Here is a 24,991-nt window from a genome sequence, read left to right on the forward strand (position 1 = left end):
AGTTACTACCTAAAGCAAGGGTTGTCCGACCTTGGCAACTTTAAGACTTGTGGACTTCAACTCCCAGAATTCCCCAGCCAGCCATGGATACATGGACGTGCCCAGAATATTTATAGGGCCATATTTAATGTATTCCATAAAGGGGGGGGGGGGAGAAGGATAGCAAATTTAGAGCAATTTTCCTCTGAATCCTTTATTTCTATGAAATGTTTCATATGCTCGAATCTAGGACCTTGCAAGACGTATAAACAAGCTGTCTATGATTCATTAAAAAGCTGTATCTCTTTCCAGGATTGAAGCTACATTGAGAGGACTCCAATAGCTACATGAGTCTGGAAAAGAAATGACCCCTTATTGTAATAGAATTATCTCTTACGAGCAACTGTGATAGGGGCAGGAATACCAGGGCTTCCATCAAAAGGACAGTATCGCTCTAACACCTCTGCTGATTTCATACGTGCATATAACACTCAAGGTAGATTTACAGAAAGACAGGAGCTGGCATTGTGTTGGCCCAATGGTGCCCTTGATCCTAAACCCTCTACAACTGTCTGGTTTCGTTCTGCAACCCAACGACAGACACAAGACTCCAGAGAGTAATTAGGACTGCAGAAAAAACAATGGCTACCAACCTGCCTTCAATCAAGGACCTGTATACTGCATGAGTCAAAGAGGGCTGTGAAAATATTTACAGACCCCCTCACATAAACTGTTTCAACTCCCACCCTCAAAAGGAAGCTACAGAGCACTGCACATCAGAACAACTAGACACAAGGATAGTTTTTCTCCAAATGCCATCACTCCACTAAACAAATAATTCCCTCAACACTGTCAAACTATTTACTAAGTCTGCATTACTATTACTGTTAATCCTCCAATTCTTCCTTTCACACATCTCCTCCCACTTGTGACTGTATGACTGTAACTTTGTTGTTTGTATCCTAATGATTTTATTGACTGTTTTCTAGTATGATTTGATTGCTTATTGTACCCTATGACTATTATTAAGTGTTGTACCTTATGATTCTTGACTCTTGACAAATGTATTTTTTCTTTTATGTACACTGAGAACATTTTCACCAAGACAAATTTCTTGTGTGTCCAATCACACTTGGCCAATAAAGAATTCTATTCTATTCTATTCTACCCCCTTGATCCTGCCTTTGTATATCATGAGATACCATAGTATGGATGCCCTTCTCTGGAATGAACTGGTAAATCAAAACAAGAAAAATTAGGCTAGGAAAAGAAAATATTTTTAAACTACATCATTATTGATACAAGGGTTCTAGAAAGATTATTGGATTGCCAGCAAGATTAAATATCTGCAAACTAACCAAAACTGAGGCAGTTTCTTGGAAATTCCCATTTCTCATCATATGGAAGCTGTGTTGGATCTATGTAGATATAGTTGTTTCCATTTATTTCATCAACCACTTTCCACTGTACCTCATATTTGGGTTTCTGGAACATAAGACATGACTTTTTTTAAAGTACTTAAACCGATAATGCAGTGGCAGGGGAAAAATGGCCTTCTAACAAGACACAATTACACACAATTCTTACCTGGATATATTTATAAACAAGGATTATGACTATAACACACATCAGTCCTGCTGCTACACCAAAGCCGATTAACAATGGAGTGAAAAGGCTGCGGCTATTTTCTTGTTCTAGAGAGACACATGTAAAAATATGAAAACTTATTACCAACTTGGTTTTTTTTACACTTATTTATAAATCGCTTTCATGCAGGCAAGTTTACAGGACAGCTGGCAAAGTTTAAAAAAAAAAAAGCAGAATATGAACATTAGTCATATTAATTAAAGCCTACACTAAAATTGACATTCAAATACTTTAAAAGGCTAGTGAAAAAGATGGCTCTTTACAGATTTAGAAATGTTGAGGCAGCAGATATCAAACACATGTACTGAAGGGTTCTGTAGCAGGGATTCTCAATGTGAGCATTTTTAAGATGCATTGACTTCAACTCCCCAGCCAGTATATAAATTCTGGAAACTGAATCCATGCAACTTAACACTGCCCAGGTTGAAAAAACACTATTCTATAGTCTGGAGGTAACCAGAAAAGACCCTCTCCAGTATCCAAAGGAAAAAAAGCCAAGTATTATGGAAAAAGTTGTGACAAAAATATATGCCTTTGGTTATCAGCATTATGAAGGAACTTGGCAATTTACAAGATCAGAGTGCTATTCCTTGTTTTCAAAAGCTTGCAGAATAAATACTGTATTCTGTTTCTGAAATAACTCACAAAATTACCTTTAATGGCAAAGTTAAAGAAAGCTGACCGCCTATCAATGGTATTGGAAGCCTCACAGGTGATTGTGCTATTGCTCTTGAGCATGCTGGTATCAATAGTACTTTCCACAATTATCTTTCCAAAGGAGGAAAATGTTGAATCTTTATATTTGGTTTTTACATTCACTGGAGAAACATTTGGAGAATCTGGACACCTGTTAAAAAAAACAAAAACAAATCATCTGAATAAAAAACAAGAAAAGGAATACTGATGGACAGGTATACCAGGGGTTATAATTTGGCATTTATAACAAGCCTTTTCTCCTAACAAATGTCCAGTTATCCAGTCATTCTGGCTGACAGACAAGAGAATGAAAGTGACATGGTTAGGATACATCAATATTCTTGCTCAGAAATTCTTGGGGATTCTAATTTAATGCTTATCCTAATGCAGCCACTGGAGATTTGGTTGCTTTCATTCAGATTCACTGAAATAGTCTTATGTTAATCATGGCAATCTTAAATCTGATTAATTTCATTGAGTTTGCACTAATTATAATTAGATCTGGATCCAACTTGGTATACCTCAAAAGTCAACAAATCTGCTAGTTTTTTCATTTATTTCTTGTGAACCTAACCTAATTTCTTTTCATTAATTTTCAAAATATAAAGAAAAAGTCCAATGCTCGTCAGAAATTGCTTAAGGCATGTTGGTGAAAGGGAGATTAGAATGCTAGGGTTGATTAATTAGTTGTTCCACTGATTAGAGACCTTCAAAATGTACGTTCGGGTACCTCCAAAGTATACATCAGCAAAATCTATTGTGGGGCCGAAAGGCAGAAGACCCAGGGTTAGGCAACTAGCTGACAAAAGATCACAGTTGTATAACTGGTACAATGATTAAGAACAGAATTGGGATCTTCTTAAATAAAACTGTTGCTTCTGGTATAAACATAATTTTGGTCAACATATGTAGGAAAATTAGAACAACAGAGCTGGACAGGCATGGGAGGTATTCTAATCTAGTCCAACCCCTGCCTAAGCAGGAAACCCTACACCACTTCAGACAAATGGTTATACAATCTCTTCTTTAAAACTTCCAGTTTTGGAGCATTTACCACTTCTGGAGGCAAGTTGTTCTGTGGATTAATTGTTATGTCAGGAAATTTCTGCTTAGTTCTAGGTTGCTTCTCTCCTTCATTAGTTTCCACTCATTGCTTCTTGTCCTGCTTTCAGGTGCTTTGGAGAATAGCTTGACTCCCTCTTCTTTGGGGCAGCCCTGAGATATTGGAAGACTGCTATCATGTCTCCCCTAGTCCTTCTTTTCATCAAAGTAGACATACCCAGTTCCTGCAACCGTTCTTTATATGTTTTAGTCTGCAGTCCCCTCATCATCTTTGTTGCTCTTCTCTGCACTCTTTCTAGACTCTCAACATCTTGTTTACATCATGGTGACCAAAACTGGTTGTGGCCTGACAAAGGCCTTATAAGGTGGTATTAACACTTCACATGATCTTGATTCTATTCCCTCTATTTTTTGCAGCCTAGAGCTGTGTTGTCTTTTTTGGAAGCTGCGGTACACTGCTGGCTCATATTTAAGTGATTGTCCACTAGGACTCCAAGATCCCTCTCACAGTTACTACTATTGAGCGAGATACCACATATACTGTACCTGTGAATTTTATTTTTCTTGCCTAAATGGAGAACCTTACTTTTTTTCACCATTGAATTTCATTTTATTAGATAGCACCCAACGTTCAAGTCTGTCAACATCCTCTGATATCTGTCAAGATATCACAACCAGAGATATTTTACGACTAATCTAAGATATCATGATTGCTGCTCTTAATTAGGGGGGGGAGAGAGAATACTTCATTAAAATAACTTCTGAAAAATGTTTTGGATAGGAAAAACATTATAAATTAGCAATAACGTTCAAAACATCCTCAAAATAGCAAGTATTTGTATTCCCACTTGCAAATGAATTACCTGGAATGAAAATACAGGCAATCTTGTTAGAAACATGGATAATTACTCTCGTTAACTCTTTTTCTTTCTTCCAATCTTACAAGTCACATTTGCTATATAATCTACTACGTGCAGATGGAAACCTAATTGCCCTGTGTTGTCTAAAATTGTGTTACGTTAGATAGATTATTACAGTTTGATCTAGTGGTTAAGACACCAGCTTAGAAACCAGGAGACGGTGAGTTCTAGTTCCACTTTAGGCAGAAAAGCCGGCTGGGGAATTTGGGCCGCTCTCTCTCAGCCGAGCCCACCTCAACTTACAACAGTTCATTTAGTGACCATTCAAAGTTAGAACGGCACTGAAAAAAAGTGACGATTTTTCACACTTATGACCATTTCAGCACCCCCATGGTCACGTGATTTATATTCAGATGCTTGACAGCTGACTCATATTTATGATGGTTGATTCCCTTTTGTGACCTGCTCTGACCCAAACCCTTGTCCAATAAAACAAACATGAACCAAAGGGAACAGAAACCTTTTAATGATTCTTACGAATCCCCGGTTAAAAGGCTGCTGCAAACTAATTAACTTTGATAAGCACGAGCCTCACCTAAACTGTGCGAGGCTGCCAAGAATAACCAACAAGGTTACTTAGAAATATTTTACAACACAAGTCTTCCAATACCAACTAAGATACTGTAATGTCCACGAGGCTGAGTTTCAAAACATCTTTGCTTCCTGCAAAGAACGTCCCATTCACAGCTGGCTTTTATCTTCTTGAAGGAGGGGCCATTACCATGCAGCCTTACTCCCGAGTTGCCCATGCTGCTGCAGCTGCTCTTTCCTGCGAACAATCCTGCGTGTACGCGCACTGGGCACAGGCTCCTCGGGAACCTCCTCATTGCTGCTGCCAGCCCCCACAATCTCTGAAGGCAGCAGTCCACTCCCTAATGGTCCTGGCCCCTCATCTGAGTCCTCGCTCTCCTCAGCCGTCCGCACCTGCTGCCGGCTAACCACAACACTTTCTGACAAGCCAAGTCAATGGAGGAAACCATATTCACTTAACAAGTGTGTGACTAATTTAACAACTGCAGTGATTCTGTAAACAAATGCGACAAGAAAAATCGTAAAACGGGACAAAACTCACTTTAACAAATTTCTCACTTAACAACGTAGGTCTTGGGCTCAGAGGACTTGGACAAGGTTCCTACATCCAATGCAGAGATGGAACCAGGACCATCTGGGAGTAGGGTGCTGACTCCGGAGCCCCCAGAATCTGACAGCAGCGAGGCAGAGGAACAAGGGGAGCCTGTTCCCAGTGCGTGTGTGCGCAGAGCTGCTAGAAGGCAAGAACCGCTGAGACAAAAGGGGTGACTTGGGAGTAAGGCTTGGAGGTGATTGTCCCTCCCCTAAGGTATAAAGGAAGTGCAAAGGTAGGAAAACCTTTGCAGGAAGCAACATTGCTTGCTCTGATTGATTTGGAATCTGAAAGTTCCGTGGTGAATTTGTTCTCTGGTTTTGGAAAGACTAATTGGGACTTTAGTTGTTGGCAGCACTGCTCTCCTCCTATTTGTCAAATCTGTTTCTTTCATCCCATACAGGGCAAATTATTTCTATGAGGACAGAATTTGCCAACTGTGTGGTATAGGGTGGATTAAGACTCTTCCTTCTTATCTCACTTCCAATGGAAACCCAAGAAATTTACTTTCTCATGAGGTTTCAAGCCATGGAAAGAGCACACATTGGAACACATTAGAGTTGATTCTATTCACTTCTCCTCCTTTACATTTAATCCAAAATCCAAATAAATGTTTAAAAGATCTCACCTTTGTTCAGTGGCTGGGCAAACATACCAGCTAATAGTAGGAGCTGGATATCCAGTTGCCACACAGAGTAGCATTCCATTGCTCAGTCTTTCCGAAGTGACAATCTCTGGTTTGGCTAAAGAACGAATAAAAAGAAAGAAAGGAAATAAATAAAGGGGACAGTTTATGGGAGGTCATTTCTATTTTGTTCAACTATGCCTGCAAAAGCTCCCCGTTTATAAATCTGTTTTTAAATCTTTACTTCCCCAATCCTTTCATCCCATTTTATGTCTCTATCCAGTGTTTCAAGAAGCAAAATAATCAGGAGAGGGGCAGCCTTTTCTCGTCCTTTTTTATTTTTCACATGATTCTGTTAGTTCTCTACTAACAATTATTTATGCTTTCTGTGAAGTATAAGTCAATTTTACGCATTTTAAAATTCTCTCCAAAATCCCTATCTTCCAAAACTGTAAATAGGAAAGTCCAGTTCAAATTGTCAAAAACCTTCTATGCATCTAAAAAAAAAATCAATGCAGCTTGTTCTTCGTTACATTGTTCCAAATATTCCAAAATATCAACACAGTTCTAACAATATTCTTTAACTATCTTTTAGGTAAAAAGGCACATTGATCCTCATGGATAACTTATTTGCAAAATTCCTGGAAAGACGTGTTCCTACTGGATTTTGGAGTTAAAAATAACTCATGAGATCTTGGCTTTTGATCTGTCTTTGAATCAGCTGAAAGATCAAATAATATGATTCTATAAAGATTATATGCAAATTGTTTAAACACAGAATTGTCATTTGTCTAAATATATTTTTATATTGATATGGTAGAAAACAATGAAATTATTTTTCAAATACGGCATATATTCAATCATATTGCAATTATAAGTTTACTATAAGGTGGTTTTTTTCTTGCATTCCCATTTATTTTCTATTTGTATGATTTAGCTAAAGATATAGCTTTCTTGTAAAATTTAAATCTATAAACTTTGTTCTTAATTGTTATTACATGTACTTTAAAAAAAATTATAATTAAAGAATTAAGGAGCTGATGTTAGCCTAAGCATGCAAGCTGAGACTTAATCTTTTGCTTATCATATTCACATTTTTCCCAGGGACTCAATGTGTTTGATACCCTTTCCCCTCAAAAGCCTTCTTAATAGTACTTGAGAGACATGGCAACTTAATTCTGTGCAAAGTCACCTTGTGGCATTGAAATCTTGCACGCTGCTCTCTATTGTGTGGCAGCGAACAGAAATAGCAGTCTTCCATAGAACTACTGAATCTCTTTTCCCTGCTCAGCATCTGAAGCTCTTACCTCAGCTGGGGACCAGATACACAAGTTTTCAGGGCGCTTAGCACCCCGACTAAGGGAAATATGGTTTGCAAAAGGGAATTTGCAGGATGGACAGACGAATGAAGTGCTCCCTTATTGCCTTTTTCTTGCGAAAAAAAACATCCCTTCTTGATACTACTTTCCAACACAGAAGATGCTGGGCATCGTGAACACAAGGTGTTTATGAAACATATAGTCCAACTCTAAAACAGGCTGATTTTATTTCCCCCATTTTAGAGTGGCCGAAAGACAACCATCTTTCTAAGATAGAATAGCAACATTCTCACGGCCCCTTCCCCAAATCCAACTTCTTGGATGTTTACTAAACTCAATGGCTGCAGTACACCTTGCACGAAAATATTAAAATTTTCAAGGCTCCCAAAAACTTAAAACAGACTTGGCGATTTCAAAATTTTTGAGACCTTACAATAATAGTAAGTTAACTTTCCATGTCTGAACTTAATGTAATGCCGTTGCAGCTGGCAAATACTCGGGCAACCTCAGCTACCAACCTGTTGATTTCTGTGCAGATCAAAGTTCAGGTGAGCTTTGGGGCCCCCCAAAGCTCCCCAAATAGCCACTGTGCTGGCTATTTGTTCTCCCACGAAAGGGATCTGGGATCACGTTGATATCTAAGCCTGCTAGCTCTGCTTACACTTTAGTGTAAGGTTACTTAAAAGATTCCAGGACCATCATTCATCGTGCTGTTTTATTTAAAAGATGTTTCCCTTTAAATGATAGGAAGACTGATGACTTATTATGCCGTTACATAGCTAAAACATATAACCGGATTTATTAATGTTTGCAATATATTTTATTTCTGCCCCAAGACATGACACTTTCCTGTATTATGGTTTAAGAAATCCCAACACTGTTGCATTTAAAAGATTATTATCTAAGCCTCTGGGAAGACAGAGGCAATAAATAGAATTTGCCGACATTTACATCACCTGTCTTGAAACAGTGTTCAAAAGAAACAGGTATGGCAAGAAAGGCTTTTGACACACTTTTCCATAACATCCTGTGAGGATTTATTTCATGGAGCAGTTGGACAGCTGTAACAGGGAGCAGGGCCAATATAATTTATAAGGATCTACGGCTATGCCTTGATATTCTCTGCCAAATCTCCTCAGGTACAGAAAAACAAGCTTTTAACTGTAATTCCTGCACAGAAGTTCAGATGAATGTTCTGCTATTTGCCTGAAAAATAGGCTTCAACTTCTTGCGGCTGTCCCAGGGCAATAAGCCAAGAATGCTGGCCTTGTCAGGAACCTAAGACATAATATGGCCACAGTCTCTAGTGAAAGGTTTCTCAAACTGTGAGGGGTAACTGCCTTGAGGAGGTATAGAGTGGTGTCCAGGGGAGTTATAAAGAACCTTTTACAGGTTCTTACAACAGTTCATGTCATGCCCTTGTTAGAGTCGGACTTTGAGGAAGACGAGGAACAGCCGACAGGGAGTAGAGGTGTGGCTCCGGAGGTTGGGGAGGAGGCTGGGGAAGGGCAGAGGCCGGCTGGGCAGTCAGAGGAAGAACCAGGTCCATGCCCTCTGCATCCTAGGATATGCAGAGAGGAATGGAGAAGGAAACAACTTGGCTTATGAGAGAGGAAGCGGCTATGATCCCCCTCATTGGTTGCAGCTGGGGAGAATAGTATATAAGAGAGATGATTACAACACAGCATTGCCAGAAGCAAAATGTGTGTTATTTTGGGCTGATGTTATCTTGGTTGGCGTCCTTCCAACAGACTGTGCCTTGTTATCGTCTTGAAGTTGGCAATTACTTACCCTGGTCCATTGTGGAAATTCCTTCATTGTAGTTTGTTTTAGTTTTTTATTTCACCTCTATCTGCTCATTAAGTTCAGACTGTAGTGCTTTCTTTTGAAGACTATTTTTGAATACGTTTTGTCTCCAACTGAGAATTATTGAACAGTGGGGCCAAGTTGGAGGCATTAAAGAACATTTATTTATGTTTTGGATTTTGTTATGTTTGTGTTACACTCCGGGTCATCACAAGTTCATTCAAAGTTACAATGGCATTGAAAAAGTGACTGATGACCATTTTTCACACTTATGAAGTTGCAGCATCCCTGTGGTCAAGTGATTTACATTGTATACTTGACAACTGACTCACATTTATGACAGTTGCATGATCCCATGTGCCAGGGTCATGGGATCCCATTTTGCAACCTTCTGACAAGCAAACTCAATGGGGAAACCAGATTCACTTAACCATGTTATTAACTTCACAACCGCAGTGATAATGTGGCAAGAAAGGTCTTAAAATGGGGCGAAACACACTTAACAAATTTCTCACTTAGCAACCCAAATGTTGGGCTCAGTTGTGGTTGTAAGTTGAGAACCACTGGAAGTTGTACATATCTTTATTTAAAAAAATAAAGTTGTATTGATTTGTTTACATTGTTCATTTGTGTTCATTTTGGTGTGTGGATTTTTAAGGGATGTACATTAAGTTTAGACTGAAGGGTGTGGCATGATGGGAAAAATTTTTAGGGACCCCTGTTGTAGTGGAAGGTTTTCTCTCATTAACTAGACAAAATTTCTAAGCAGAAAACATCCAAATATTGTACTTGGATAATTAATATTTGAGTTTTCTGAAGCAAAGCAACTAGATCCTGTGTCTCTTCTCTGTTCCTTTACCAGACATGACTGCTTATCTAGTAGGAACTGGGAGGAAAATATTTCTGTCTTTCCGTATCTTTATTTCTGTCAAAGCATCCAACCCTACAATCCAACCTTTTGCAAACCAATCGCCAGGACTGATTTGCAACATGACTTCACTGAGTGAAAAGGTCACACAGATCCTGGATAAGGAAGCTTCAGGTAAAACTGCCCTGGGCAAGTTTGACATCTTTTTATTTCACTCTCAAACAATCACAGTCGAAAACAAGTCTCACCCCAACTCCATAATTCCAGAGTTGTACTCTTGACAGTCAAGTGACTCTTGCAGCGGAATAGAACAGAACAGAACAGAATAGAATAGAATAGATTTTTTTTATTGGCCAAGTATGGTGAGACACACAAGGAATTTGTCTTGGTGCAAATGCTCTCAGGGTACATAAAAGAAAGGATACATTCGTCAAGAGTCAAGAATCATCAGGTACAACACTTAATGAATGTGTTGATGCTACTTTGAGATGCTAAAGGTGCTTTTTTAAGGAAGCAACTGGGCTTTGTTGTTTTTTCTTTGAAGAAGTTTTGCTTCTTGGATGAGAAGCGTCTTCAAAGAAAAAACAAGGAAGTCCTGTTGCCTCCTGAAAAAGCACCTTTGGGACAACCATGGCCTGGATGACTGAGAATCTTTGTAGACTTTTTCCTACTTTGAGAGTAAGATTATATAGATCATGCTCATCATGGCATTATAAGTCTGCACTATTGTTACTATTAATCTTATCACCCATCCCCTCCCACTTGTGACTGTATGATTATAACTTTGTCACTTGTATCCTAATGATTTATATTGACTGTTTCCTAGTATGATTTGATTGCTTATTGTAGCCTATGACTATTATTAAATGTTGTACCTTATGATTCTTGACTCTTGATGAATGTATCTTTGATGTACACTGAGAGTATTTGCACCAAGACAAATTCCTTGTGTGTCCAATCACACTCGGCTAGTAAAGAATCCTATTCTATAAAACAGAATTCTATAATAGCAATAGCACTTAGACTAATAAACTGCTTTATAGTGCTTTACAGCCCTCTCTAAGCGGTTTTACAGAGGGAACATCTTGCCTCCAACGATCTGGATCCTTATTTTACCCACCTCGGAAGGATGGAAGGCTGAGTCAACCTTTGAGCCTGGTGGGATTTGAACTGCCAAATTGCAGGCAGCCGATAGTCAGCAGAAGTGGCCTGCAGTACAGCACTCTCACCACTGCGCCACTGAAGCTGTTATAATGTATAAGATGCTAAAGGAGTGATGGGTTGCATGCTTGTTGATAAGCCAAAATTCTCTAAAATTATTTGATGTGAACATGACCACAATCATTGCAAAAATATGCTGCCCGCCATAACTGATTCTATTGCTGTCATGATGGGATGATCAATGTTTGTGGAGATTCTCAATCATCCAGGTCATGGTTGTCCCAAAAGGTGCTTTTCCAAAAGGCAACTAACTTTCTTGATTCCCCACCCCACCCCCTGGGAAAAATCCAAGAAGCTAAACCTTTTCAAGGGGAAAATAACCCCAAGAAAGCCCAGTTACCTTTTGGAAAAACAGATTTGGGATATTCTGTTCAATCTTTTCCTGCATTTTAAGTATTTCAAGCAAGTTCTATTCTGGCCTCCAGGCCTGTTTCATAGATAAACACTCTTTGTTATTACCTAAACTGACCAACTGGTCATTAACAACATGCACAATAACTGACAAGGGACAACATATCATATTTTTACATACCAGCTTAATAATTCTGGCCTCTGACAATGCAAATATTGCAAGCATTTTTGCTTAAATTCAGGGCAAGCTGAAACCCTACTTAGTTTTGCCTACCTCTTAAATGTTGGATCAAAACTTTTTCAAAAGTAAATATACATGATTTGCTATTAAATCCTGAGCCAGATCAGCGGTCTCATTCCTACACCTCATTATTATCTCACTGCAGTTCCAGTCATTGAAAAATAAGTCTAAAAGAAATGGCACATCCAACATATTTGCTTGGAACTGACTTTGTAAACTCTGCCTCAGACACAGAACAAATTTAAAAGTCAATTTTGTAAACTGCTAGCACTGTTATTGGCCAATAATATTTACACAATCAACCATTCTTAGATTGCAACATCAAAGACAAGACAGCTTGCTGGATGTTTCTGTAACTGGCCAAGCCATGATATGCTGGAAAAGATATTGACTCCATATGCAATGGTTCAAGCTGCCTAAACATTTCAGGTTGAGGTGGATGGAAATTTTGTTTAATGCCACCTTCAACCATCAGCTCGTACCTCTGGATCAATACCCCCAAACTGAAGTCATGTCAGAACCATTAGCCTTTTTATCAACCATTAATGGCCAACTTTGAAAATAGTTAAGTAGAGAGTGGATTTCCATAATCAAAGGCTGCTGGGGAAGGTTAGAGCCTTTTTTTCTTAAACCCAGACTGGAGTTGTTGTGGTGGTTCTTGTTGGAGTGGAATGACTCTTTCCATGGTCAAAGTAGTGCAATATATATAGTTAGCTCTCTCTATTCGTAGCTTATGAATATGGGAATAAATTCCCTCCGGTAAGCAATGATGGTAAAATGCCTCCATACTTATTTGTTCTACTAATTAGCAAGAAAAAGGAAGAGTTAGATAATAAACTAAATGCAAATCAACTCAGTGACACTAAACTTGCAACTCCTAAGACAGAGAAATGCTAAAGCAATTATTTTAAACCTCCATTTAACCATGCTTGGAATCTGTCTCAGCAGCCTTTAATAAAACTAATGAAATTAGAAAATTTAAAGCATTTAATGACAAATTATTGATAAGAGTATGCAAAAGAGCTTAATGAAACCTTCAACAATTACTTTGTTGTAGTTGAAGCAGTGTGCAATATATAGCCATTTGCATTTCTTTTTTTCTCTACATAATAGAGATAATTAAAGACAATGGAGTGTGTCAAGCCCACCCTTACAAAGTAGCTCCCAGGATGAGGGTTTGAGAGCTTCTGTTTACACTGTCTGGATCAGGTTGTATCACATTTCTTTGACTACAGTACAGATGAAGATGTCAACAGGGAAACCACAAGTTCTAGGAAATAGCAGGTTAGAAGCATTCCCATTTGAAACACCGCTCATTCCAGACTCTCATTATACACATCAGTAAGTCTATCCTAGCCAAGCCTAAATCAGAATAAACAGAATAACCTAGTTCTGGAAGGAAACACAGTGGGGCAACAGCTTAAGGACGCTGCTGAACAGAAATGGTCTAAATGCTGGAAGGTGGTTCGAGTACTCGTAATACCACGGGATGGGACAAGCTCCTGTCACTCAACTCTAGCTCCTGCCCCACGCATCCAGCGAGGGAAGTAGCACAGGCATGCGCAGAGGTGCGCAGTGTGTGTGTGGGTCACATGTGCATTGCATTATGGGTGCAGGCATGTACCCACTTTTGTCATGCAACGAGGAAAAGGTTAGCCATCACTGCCCTAGGAAGTAGTACTAGTAGTAACAGCTTATTGACTTAGCCTCTCACCCTCTTGTTTTTCAAAGTGGGACATACAGTATACCTTACAGTGCAACACAGCTTATATAGAAAAAATGTTTTTTATACATCAAATTTGAACAACTATTTAATTCAATTTAGCAAGTGCAGATTTAACAGTAACTTTAGTATTTGCGAACCAAGGTATGTATGTACTTTGTTATTTACTCCTGATTTTTGGGGTGTGTGTGTGTTATATTTGAAATAACAATTTAACTGCAGGTCACCTTGTTGAAACACGAGATTGTCACAACGTAAACAAGACTAATAATGACAAAAGTGGAGAGAAACCAATCAAATGGAGAGAAATAATACATAGCATTAAAAGTGGGCAGCTATTTTAGTATTCATAATTAGTGACCAGGGACAAAAGGTTGTACCATCAAGAATCACCTACTTGATTTTGTTTCACTAATAAAATTTATATATATATATATATATATATATATATATATATATATATATATATATATATATATATATAAATCACCTACTTGCTGTAACATTTCAGCGGCACAATATTGGGGTATTTCAGGGACTGTAGGAAAGGAACTGGGGGTCCCATCCATTTGAATGATGTTGAAGGCACCTGCACTCAAAGGAGCCATGTTGGCTCAGTGGTTAGAATGCAATAATGCAGGTTAATTCTGCTGACTGCCAGCAGTTCAGTTCTCATCAGCTCAAGGAGACTTAGCTTTCCATCCTCCCGCGGTCGGTAAAACGAGGACCCAGATTGTTGGGGGCAATAGGCTGACTCTGTAAACTGCTTAGAGAGAGCTATCAAGCACTGTGAAGTGATACATAAAGTCTAAGTGCTATTGCTATTCAGATACGAGGAGCTATCTCCAAATCTGGCTTCAATAGCAATAACATTTAGATTTATATACTGCTTCACAGTGCTTTACAGCCTTCTCTTAGCAGTTTACAGAGTCAGCATATAGCTTCCAATAATCTGGGTCCCCGTTTTACCGACCTCGGAAGTACGGAAGGCTGAGTCAATGTTGAGTCAATGAGAATCGAACTGCCAAAATGCTGGCAGCTGGCAGAATTAGCCTGCAGTACTGCATTCTGACCACTGAGCCACCCTAAAATCTTACTTTATAGAATATGCCCTTCATTTCAGCCATTAAATCCATAGACTCTCCACGTGAATTTGCTTTAGTTAAATGTAAGGGCTTTGTGGCAAGGAAATGTCACAGGTAGTTGTTACTTACTATTTACATAGACATTAAATGTTATAGAGGAGTTGGCGTCTGAGTTGGAGACAAAAAATGTATAAAGACCTCCTTCCATTTCCTTTAGCCGGGTAAGATGAAGCTCACTGGAGTAGCTACAGGAGGAATAAAACAGCAACCTTCATTACTCACTTCATGGCAGACTGTCTGGATGCTTTTTTATAATGTACTACTAAAATTAAACAGACACCTTATAGGTTTATACAATCAGATACAGTCAGAGGTTCACTTAGGGAAGGGAACATTGCCAATCATTAGATTCCAAGAAAAGCAGGAAGATCTCTTCACAGCTTCTCTGCCCAGCTTCTGTAGCACTGAAAATAGTGACTTATGACCATTTTTCACACTTCACCAATTAAATAAAAAAAAATAAAAAAAAAAAAAAAAAAAAAATAAAATAAATTTTTTTTATATTTTGGACTCAAACTAAACAAAAAAAAGAGGGTGTAACAGATAACAGATAATCAGAGTTGGAAGGGACCTTATAGGTCATCTAGTCCAACCCCCCGCCCAAGCGGGAGACCCTACACCATTTCTGACAAATGGCAGTCCAATCTCTTCTTGAAGGTCTCAAGTGATGAAGCTGTCACAACTTCCGAAGGCAACTTCTGTTCCATTGCTTGATTGTTCTCACTGTCAGAAAGTATCTCGTTATTTCCAGGTTGAATCTCTCCTTGTTTAGTTTCCATCCATTATTCCTTGTCTGGCCTACAGGCGCTTTAGAAAATAGATTGACCCCTTCCTCCTCTCTGTGGCAGCCCCTCAAATATTGGAAGACCGCTATCATGTCTCCCCTGGTCCTTCTCCTCACTAGACTACCCAGGCCCAGTTCCTGCAACCATTCATCGTATGTTTTAGTCTCCAGTCCCCTAATCATTCCAGTTGCTCTTCTCTGTACTTTTTCTAGAGTCTCAACATCTTTTTTATAATGTGGTGATCAAAACTAGATGCAGTACTCTTAGGTGTGGTCTTACTAAGGCTTTATAGAGTGGTATTAGTACCTCACTTGATCTCGATTGTATCCCTCTGTTAATGCAACTTAGGATTGCATTGGCTTTTTTGGCGGCTGCTGCACACTGCTGGCTCCTATTTAGATGGTTGTCCACTGACTAAGACTCCAAGATCCCTTTCACAGTTACTGCTATTGAGCCTGGTTTCACCCAGTCTATATGTGTACTTTTGGTTTTTCTTGCCTAAGTGTAGGACTTTACTTTTCTCTACATTGAATTTCATTTTGTTAGATAGGTCCCAGTGTTCTCGTCTGTCAAGATCCATCTGGATCTTCAGCTGATCTTCTTGGGTGTTAGCTGTTCCTGCCAGCTTAGTATCATCTGTAAATTAGGTTAAGTTCCCCTTCTATTCCCTCATCTAAGTCATTAATGAAGATATTGAAGAGTACTGGGCCTAAGACGGAACCTTGTGGCACCCCACTGCTTACTTCCCTCCATGTAGACTTAGACCCATTAAGGACTACTCATTGAGTACGGTTAGCCAGCCAGTTGCGATTACCTGTATAGCATATCCGTACAGAAAATTAACGGAACAGTTCTGTGGTATTTGCCCTCCACCTCCATACATTGATACTTTGGTCCCATACCTTACCTGTTTTTGTCTATATTTGTAACTCTCACATAATGATCAGATGAATTCTGCAGTGTTTCATTCATGTATAGCCACATTTCTTCTTCTGGTTTCGGATACGCTTCATACATTACTACCAAGCCCAGACTTTCCCCATCGTTGACATAGAGTGTTGTATTTGTTGAAGTTGATAAACTGATATATCCTTTACCTGATGGAAAAAAATTTTAAACCTCTCTTTAGAATCTTTGTATATTGACATTCATAAAATGCTAAAACCAAGGTCAATGAATACAGAAGCCCAACTAAATTGCAACTTGTAGAAAAGCAAGCCTTAATAGCTAATGAGTGCTAATGACATTTTACTGAATGAAGGGAACAAAATAATGCTTTGTACATAGACCATATATTTATGTACCATCTATACCTATAGGGTCACTTCTGACTTCCATACACATAAATCAAATCAATACACATAAATTCTAATCAATGTGTATGTCTTTATTTTTTTAATCTCATTAAATACAGCCTACTATTTGCCTAGATGAGCTCCCAACGAAGTTGGTGGGGCAAAAAAAACCACAATAAACATAAAACAAAAACCAGCAAAAACTAGTTATCAATTATAAAGATACCTTTGTATTAATATCCAAGAACAATCAGTCATACTAGCTCCAGAACAGCAGAAAGTCCACCACTGTTTCTAAAATAATACATGTCTACAGCAGATATTTCGAAACAAATGACTCTTGATTAATCTTCACAAGAAAATCATAACAATTGGATCAGTAAGTATGTCCTTGTTTTAGTTGCCAGTCTTATATTGGAAGATTTTTTTTTTAACAATGATGCATCTCTTCATATTTCTGGAAATGTGCCTGTCATTATTTACCACTGATAATGGCAAATATTATCATCGGGAAATTCTACAATATGACATCTAAGTTTTATTTATTCCTATGTAAAATAATAGCATTTAAGCAACAGAGAAAGTAGGGGTGTGAAAAAAAACTTTCTTTTTGCCAATTACAGATAAAGACATGTTCAGAATACTCCTGCTAATTACACTACATGAATATGCTCCTAATCAGTTTAGCATTTATGGTAATTTTAATATTTAAAAAGTATTATGTGTCACAGCAATCTAGCACTCTAGGGTGGCTTTTCAGGAAAGCATGTTAATAAACAGCAGAGTGTAATAAGCATTTTTGATGGCTTCTAGCAGAGGGTGTAGCAGATAACAGATAATCAGAGTTGGAAGGGACCTTATAGGTCATCTAGTCCAACCCCCACTGAAGCGGGAGACCCTACACCATTTCTGACAAATGGCAGTCCAATCTCTTCTTGAAAGTCTCAAGTGATGAAGCTGTCACAACTTCCGAGGGCAACTTCTATTCCGTGGGTTGATTATTCTCACTGTCAGAAAGTTTATCCTTATTTCCAGGTTGAATCTCTCCTTGTTCAGTTTCCATTATTCCTTGTCTGGCCTACAGGCGCTTCAGAAAATAACTTGACCCATTCCTTCTCTCTGTGGCAGCCCCTCAGATACTGGAAGGCTGCTATCATGTCTCCCCTGGTCCTTCTCTTCACTAGACTAGCCATGCCCAGTTCCTGCAACTGTTCATCATATGTTTTAGTCTTCAGTCCCCTAATCATCCTGGTTGCTCTTCTCTGTACTCTTTCTAGAGTCTCAACATCTTTTTTATATTATGGTGACCAAAACTGGATGCAATACTCTTAGGTGTGGTCTTACTAAGGCTTTATGGAGTGGCATTAGTATCTCCCTTGATCTTGATTGTATCCCTCTGTTAATACAATTTAGGATTGCATTAGCTTTTTTGGCTGCTGCTGCACACTGCTGGCTCCTATTTAGCTGGTTATCCACTAAGATTCCAAGATCCCCCTCACAGTTCCTGCTATTGAGCCTGGTTTCACCCAGTCTATATGTGAACTTTTGGTTTTTCTTGCCTGTGTAAGACTTTACTTTTCTCTACATTGAGTTTCATTTTGTTAGATACAATTGCAACACACAATGGGGCCCAGCTTTTTAGTGAGCTCTGGAAATCAAACCTTTCACACTAAAATGGACTCTTTGGGCATAATCCAGTATTATTGAGGGAGCAGCTTTTGCAGGTTTCTCTCTGCTCAATTACCAGACGAGGCTGTATTTCATATGCTTTAAAGACAAGGTTGAACCTGGACAAAAGCACTACTAGGGGTATGCCAAGGTCTGGGTTTGAAGGGCAAAATGTGATTAAGTGCACATGTAGCATCTGTTGAGAATACTTAGATCAAACCTATCTTCTCCTGGAGTCACATGTCCATTGCAGAAGGGAACCCACATGAGCCCAGGAAAAGGAAAAAGCTGGTTTCAGGCATTTATTATTGGGTCTACAATGCGATATGCTGCCTGCTCCTAATCCCGTTTTGCCTTTCAAATCTAATTCTTTGCACAACCTAATATAGTATTTAAGTATTCAGAAGTGTTTAAAACCTCCTAACGGTGAGAACAATTAACCAGTGGAACAGCTGGCTTTCAGAAGTTGTGGGTACTTCATCACTGGAGGTTTTTAAGAAGAGACAGTCACTTGTCTGAAATGTTATAGAGTTTCCTGCTTGAGCAGGGGGTTGGACTAGAAGACCTTCAAGGTCTCTTCCAGCTCTATTCTGTTCTGTTCTGTTCTATTCTATTATTTCCTTTCCTGCTCTGTTCTATTCTATATTCTGTTCTATTATGTTCTGTTTTGTTCTACTCTACTCTATTCTTCTATTCTATTCTACTCTACTCTATATTTTATATTCTATTTAAATTTAAATATTGCTAGCAAGATTTCTCTTTAGTTACTTTATATATTTTCCCTTCTAACACATTTAAAAAATCATGACAACTTTTATAGAGAGACTGAGGGCCTACTGGAATTAATGCTATTTTGGACAGGAAGCTGGGAATTCTCCAATATTTTTTTAAAAAAATAAATCAACCTCAGTTTTAAAAACCTATTTCTTATGTCACACATCTTCTTTTGTTGTGGAAACACAATAACATAGACATTAAGAGATAAACAAACACCCAGGAGACATTTCTTCACACAACCCATTGTTCACATTCATCTTAAGGGGAGTTTGAAATGAAAACCTTCTTGATTGTAACCCCATGACCAAATAAACAGGAAACTTATAATTTCAGAGAAGACACAGTATGTTTCTAACATAATTACAGGTATTGCTTTACATCATATAAATTGGAAGCCAAAGTCTGAAACAGTAAATAAACCTTGTGCTATCTCTGTGTCTATACCAACATTTTATTGTATGTTTACAGTATTCCATTCAAGACTGGTTCTCTTTTTGTCAGAGGAAAGTAGGCGTTGAATCTTCATGCTTACATCGTACAATATTGGAGACCCATCACGCAGAGCCCTATTCTGCTGGTAAACTTTTATCGATTATAATCAGATTCTTTATTTTTGATCTGTCAAGTCTGCCATATTCATGAGACTAGCAATAATATGAGACAGTGCATGAAGGTAAAGGCTTCATGGTAAAGGATGCATTAACAGAGAACCAATACCACTCTATAAAGCCTTAGTAAGGCCACACCTAGAGTACTGCGTCCAGTTTTGGTCACCACACTATAAAAAAGATGTTGAGACTCTAGAAAGAGTGCAGAGAAGAACAACCAGGATGATGAGGGGACGGGAGACTAAACCATATGAAGAACAGGAACAGTTACAGGAACTGGGCCTGGCTAGTCTAGTGAAGAGAAAGACCAGGGGAGACATGATAACAGTCTTCTAGTATTTGAGGGGCTGCCACAGAGAGGAGGGGGTCAAGCTGTTTTCCAAAGCACCTGAAGGCCACATGAGAAACAATGGAGGGAAACTGATCCAGGAGAGATTCAACCCAGAAATAAGGAGAAACTTTCTGACAGTGAGAACCATCAACCAATGTTGCCCTTGGAAGTTGTGGGAGCCTCATCACTTGAGACTTTCCAGAAGAGATTAGACTCCCATCTGCCAGAAATGGTGTAGGGTCTCCCGCTTGGGCGGGGGGTTGGACTAGATAACCTACAAGGTCCCTTCCCACTCTGATTATCTGTTCTCTGGCTATTGCCCAAAGTCCCATCGTTCTAGAAGTATTGATTAGGCCTTCAAAGGGACGTCAGCTGAAGGAATACTTCTTCACGGACTTCCATTTCTTCAACTAGGTACAGCCAGGAGCACCTCTCAGAAGATCTGCAATGAATGGGGGCATGTCGTTCCTACTTCTCACTTTCCCATCATAATAATCGAAGAATGGAAAGGGACCTCAGAGGTGCTCTAGTCCAACCCCTGCTCAAACAGGAGACCCTGTACCATTCCACACAAAGGGCTGCCCAATCTCTTCTTAAAAACCTCCAGCCATGGAGCGTGCACAGCTTCTGGAGGCAAGCCACGCCACTGATCAACTGCTTTCACTATCGGGAAACTTCTCCTTAGTTTTAGGTAAGATCTCTCCTTGATAAGTTTCCATTCATTACTTCTTGTCCTGCCCTCGGGGGCTTGGGATAATTGGTCAAACGCTTCTTCTCTGTAACAACCCCTCAAGCACCACAAAACCGCTTTCATGTAATCTATAGTCCTTCTCTTTATTAGACTAGACATACCTAGTTCCCGTAATCATTCATCATATGGTTTACCCTCTAGAGCCCTTATCATCTTTGTTGCGCTTCTCTGCACTCAGATAACAGATAATCAGAACTGGGAGGGCCCTTGTAGGTCATCTAGTCCAACCCCCCGTCCAAGCGCGAGACCCTACACCATTTCTGACAAATGGCAGTCCAATCTCTTCTTGAAGGTCTCAAGTGATGGCGCTTCCACAACTTCCAAGGGCAACTTCTGTTCCATTGGTTAAGTGTTCTTTCTCATTGTCAGAAAATGTCTTCTTATTTCCAGGTTGAATCTCTCCTTGTTCAGTTTCCATCCATTATTCCTTGTCTGGTCTACAGGCGCTTTAGAAAATAGCTTGACTCATTCCTCTCTGTGGCAGCCCCTCAAATATTGGAAGACTGCTATCATTTCTCCCCTGGTCCTTCTCTTTACTAGACTGGCCAGGCCCAGTTCCTGAAACCATTCATTGTATGTTTTAGTCTCCAGTCCCCTAATCATCATGGTTGCTTTTCTCTGTACTTTTTCTGGAGTCTCAACATCTTTTTTATAGTGTGGTGACCAAAACTGGATGCAGTACTCTAGGTGTGGTCTTACTAAGGCTTTATAGAATGGTATTAGTACCTCACTTGATCTCGATTGTATCCCTCTGTTAATGCAATTTAGGGTTGCATTGGCTTTTTTGGCTGCTGCTGCACACTGCTGGCTCCTATTTAGCCGGTTGTCCACTAAGATTCCAAGATCCCTCTCACAGTTACTGCTATTAAGAAGCCTGGTTTCACCCAATCTATATCTGTACTTTTGGTTTGTCTTGCCTAAGTGTAGGACTTTACTTTTCTCTACATTGAATTTCATTTTGTTAGATATGGCCCAGTGTTCTCGTCTGTCAAGATCCATCTGGATCTTGAGCCTATCTTCTTGGGTGTTAGCTGTTCCTGCCAGCTTAGTATCATCTGCAAATTTGGTAAGTTCCCCTTCTATTCCCTCATCTAAGTCGTTAATGAAGATATTGAAGAGTACTGGGCCTAAGACGGAACCTTGTGGCACCCCACTGCTTACTTCCCTCCATGTAGACTTAGACCCATTAAGGACTACTCATTGAGTACTATTTCTGGAATCCCAACATCTTTTTTGTATTGTGTTAATTAAAATTGGATGGAGTATTCCAAGCATGGTCTTGGAAGTAACACTTCACGTAATCTTGATACTACCCCTCTGTTGATACAGCCTAGGAGTGCATTGGCTTTTTTTGGCATCTGCATCATACTGCTGGCTCATTCTTAATTGGTGTCCAGTAGGACTCCTTGCTCCCTCTCACAGTTACTGCTGTTGAACCAGGTACCACCTATTCTAACCCTTTGCAGTAGAGTTTTCTTGCCTAAATGTAAAACCTTATTTTTCCCACCACTGAATTGCATTGTGTTGGACAGGGCCTAATGTGTGCTGTCGTACTCATGCACACATGCACACATGCATACACACACCATGGGTGTAAGTTGTCTTTATTAAGGTTTCCAAGCCTGAATTGGTATTCTTCTGCGGTTCCCTGTGCTGGCACCAGCTCGACCTCACTAAGTTCTACAGGCTACTCAAATTAAGCCAACCCTAGTCATCAAGTCAAGGCAAGTCCTGTCCACCAGGCAAAAGCAAGTTCCAAGACAAAGGCAAGTCCACAGTCAAAGGCAAAGGCAAGGCAAGTTGAAGAGAAACTATCCAAAATTCAAGGCAAGAACACACAGCAAAGAAACGAACACGTTCCCAGAAACATCTCCATCTGTCTGCTGTGCTAAATAGCCAGTGTGATGACCCAGGGTGGGATACAAAACAAACACAGTCACAGAAAACAGGTGAAGCCCCTTTTATTCCTTCTCTTTGCTTCCAAGCTCCAAATATTCTTAACGGAAGCCAAAACAGTTACAAGAAGAAGGGAAAAAGCAACACAAACCAGGCAAGATAAGGGCTGGAGGACATCGACAGATAACAGAACACACACTGGGAAGGACACCAAACTCAGAGAGGAGCCATCAACTAGAGATATTTCCACAATTTGTTTCCAGCGTTTGCCCGTATGCATGTCCGTCCTTTTATTCAGTTGTCACAGCTGCAGCCCATGAAGAGGGTCAAGGCCCTCTCCTCCCGAGTAGACCACGTCTCTCCCTTATCCTCTCCTCCCTTTGTGCCCTAGGATGGAGAGGGGATGGGCCTGGGTCCTCCTCTGACTGCTCAGCTGGCCTCTGCCCTTCCCCAGCCTCCTCCACAACCTCTGGAGCTACACTTCCACTCCCTGTCGGCTGTTCCTCCTCTCCCTCAGAGTCAGTCTCCACCAGGGGCGTGACAGCCAGCTTCTGGTACAAGAGAGGCAAGGCTGCCTCCTCATGAGTAATTAAGCTGACCTTCTCTGTTCCTGCCTTTTCTATGCCCTATATGTTCTTGGATCAGATACAGAAGGCAGTTCCTTCTCCTCCTCATCGCTGACCAGTTGCAGCGGAGTACTTTCCCCATCTGAAGCCTCAGGGCTGTCCTGCTACAGATGTGCTTCAGTCAAATCACTTTCAGATGGCTGCTGAGTGCTACTGACCAACTCCCCTCCTGATGTACCCGGAACATGTTCATTCTCCTCTGAGTTGACATCTGGGGAAGCATCCGGGGGAAGTCATCACATAGTATTCAAGTCTATCAAGATCTTCTGAATCTTGATCCTTTCTTCTAAAGTGCTACCTATTCTCCCCAGCTTGCTGTCATCTGCAAATTTGATGAGTTCCCCTTCCATCCCTTCACCTGAATCATTTATGAAGATTTTGAAGAGTACTGGACCTTTAACAGAACCTTGGGGTACCCCACTGCTTACTTCCCTCCATGTAGTTAATAGTTCCATTGAGTACTACATATTGGATGCAGTTGGTCAGACAATTACAAATCCATATGTATGCCTTACTGAAGTCCAAGTATAAATACTATGTCCACAGCATTTTACTGGTCTACTAATTTAGTCACTTTTGTCAAAGAATGCAAAGTAAGTAAGGTTTGTCTGGCATGATCTGTTTTCGACAAACCCATGTTGGCTTCTAGTAGTAGCTTTGCTTGTTTCTAGGTGTTCGCAGAGCCATTGCTTGATTATCTTTTTCCAGGATCTTCCCAGATATTGATATCAGGCTGACTGGTATGTAGTTTTCTGGATCCATTTTCTTTTTCTTTTCTTAAGACAGAAATTACATCAGCTATCAACCTGCCTTCAATCGAAGACCTATATACTGCACGAGTCAAAAAGAGAGCTGTGAAAATATTTACAGACCCCGCCACATCCCGGACATAAACTGTTTCAACTCCCACCCTCAAAACGATGCTATAGAGCACTGCACACCAGAACAACTAGACACAAGGACAGTTTTTCCCCAAATTCCATCACCCTGCTAAACAAATAATTCCCTCAACACTGTCCAACTATTTGCAAAGTCTGAACTACTATTACTATTAATCTTCTCCTTATCACCCATCCCCTCCCACTTATGACTGTATGACTATAACTTTGTCGCTTGTATCCTTATGATTTATATTGACTGTTTCCTAGTATTATTTGATTGCTTATTGTACCCTATGACTATTATTAAGTGTTGTACCCTATGATTCTTGACTCTTGATGAATGTATCTTTTATCTCCACTGAGAGCATCTGCACCAAGACAAATTCCTTGTGTGTCCAATCACACTTGACCAATAAAGAATTCTATTCCATTCTATTCTCTTTTCCAATACTCTGGTAGTTCCCTAATGAAGTTTGGGCCTAGTCCGTTTCTGCAATATGGCAGCAATTTGACTCTAACAAAGCATGTTTATGGCTTCTTCACTGACTGTAGAAATATTGTCACAAAAGAATACAGGCAACTTTTGCGTCCAATTACATCTTCAATCCCAATTCATACATTACATCTGTCAGAACATATTTTATCTG

General features: G+C 39.7%; 1 protein-coding gene across 1 annotated transcript in view; it reads right to left on the minus strand.

Annotated features, from left to right (window-relative positions):
- Nucleotides 1-24,991, minus strand: part of KIT (KIT proto-oncogene, receptor tyrosine kinase) — a 117,084-nt gene that overhangs the window by 27,753 nt on the left and 64,340 nt on the right. Inside the window, exons 6-11 of the mRNA XM_026683893.2 lie at nucleotides 16,419-16,608; nucleotides 14,796-14,911; nucleotides 6,056-6,170; nucleotides 2,280-2,473; nucleotides 1,567-1,673; nucleotides 1,338-1,464 (exon numbers count right to left, since the gene is read on the minus strand). Coding sequence (XP_026539678.1) covers nucleotides 1,338-1,464; nucleotides 1,567-1,673; nucleotides 2,280-2,473; nucleotides 6,056-6,170; nucleotides 14,796-14,911; nucleotides 16,419-16,608 — 849 coding nt within the window. The remainder of the gene's footprint in view (nucleotides 1-1,337; nucleotides 1,465-1,566; nucleotides 1,674-2,279; nucleotides 2,474-6,055; nucleotides 6,171-14,795; nucleotides 14,912-16,418; nucleotides 16,609-24,991) is intronic.

Source organism: Notechis scutatus, chromosome 4 (genome assembly GCF_049901735.1).
Source record: "Notechis scutatus isolate UNSWTSFEM ecotype Mainland chromosome 4, rNotScu1.2, whole genome shotgun sequence".
NCBI lineage: Eukaryota > Metazoa > Chordata > Lepidosauria > Squamata > Elapidae > Notechis > Notechis scutatus.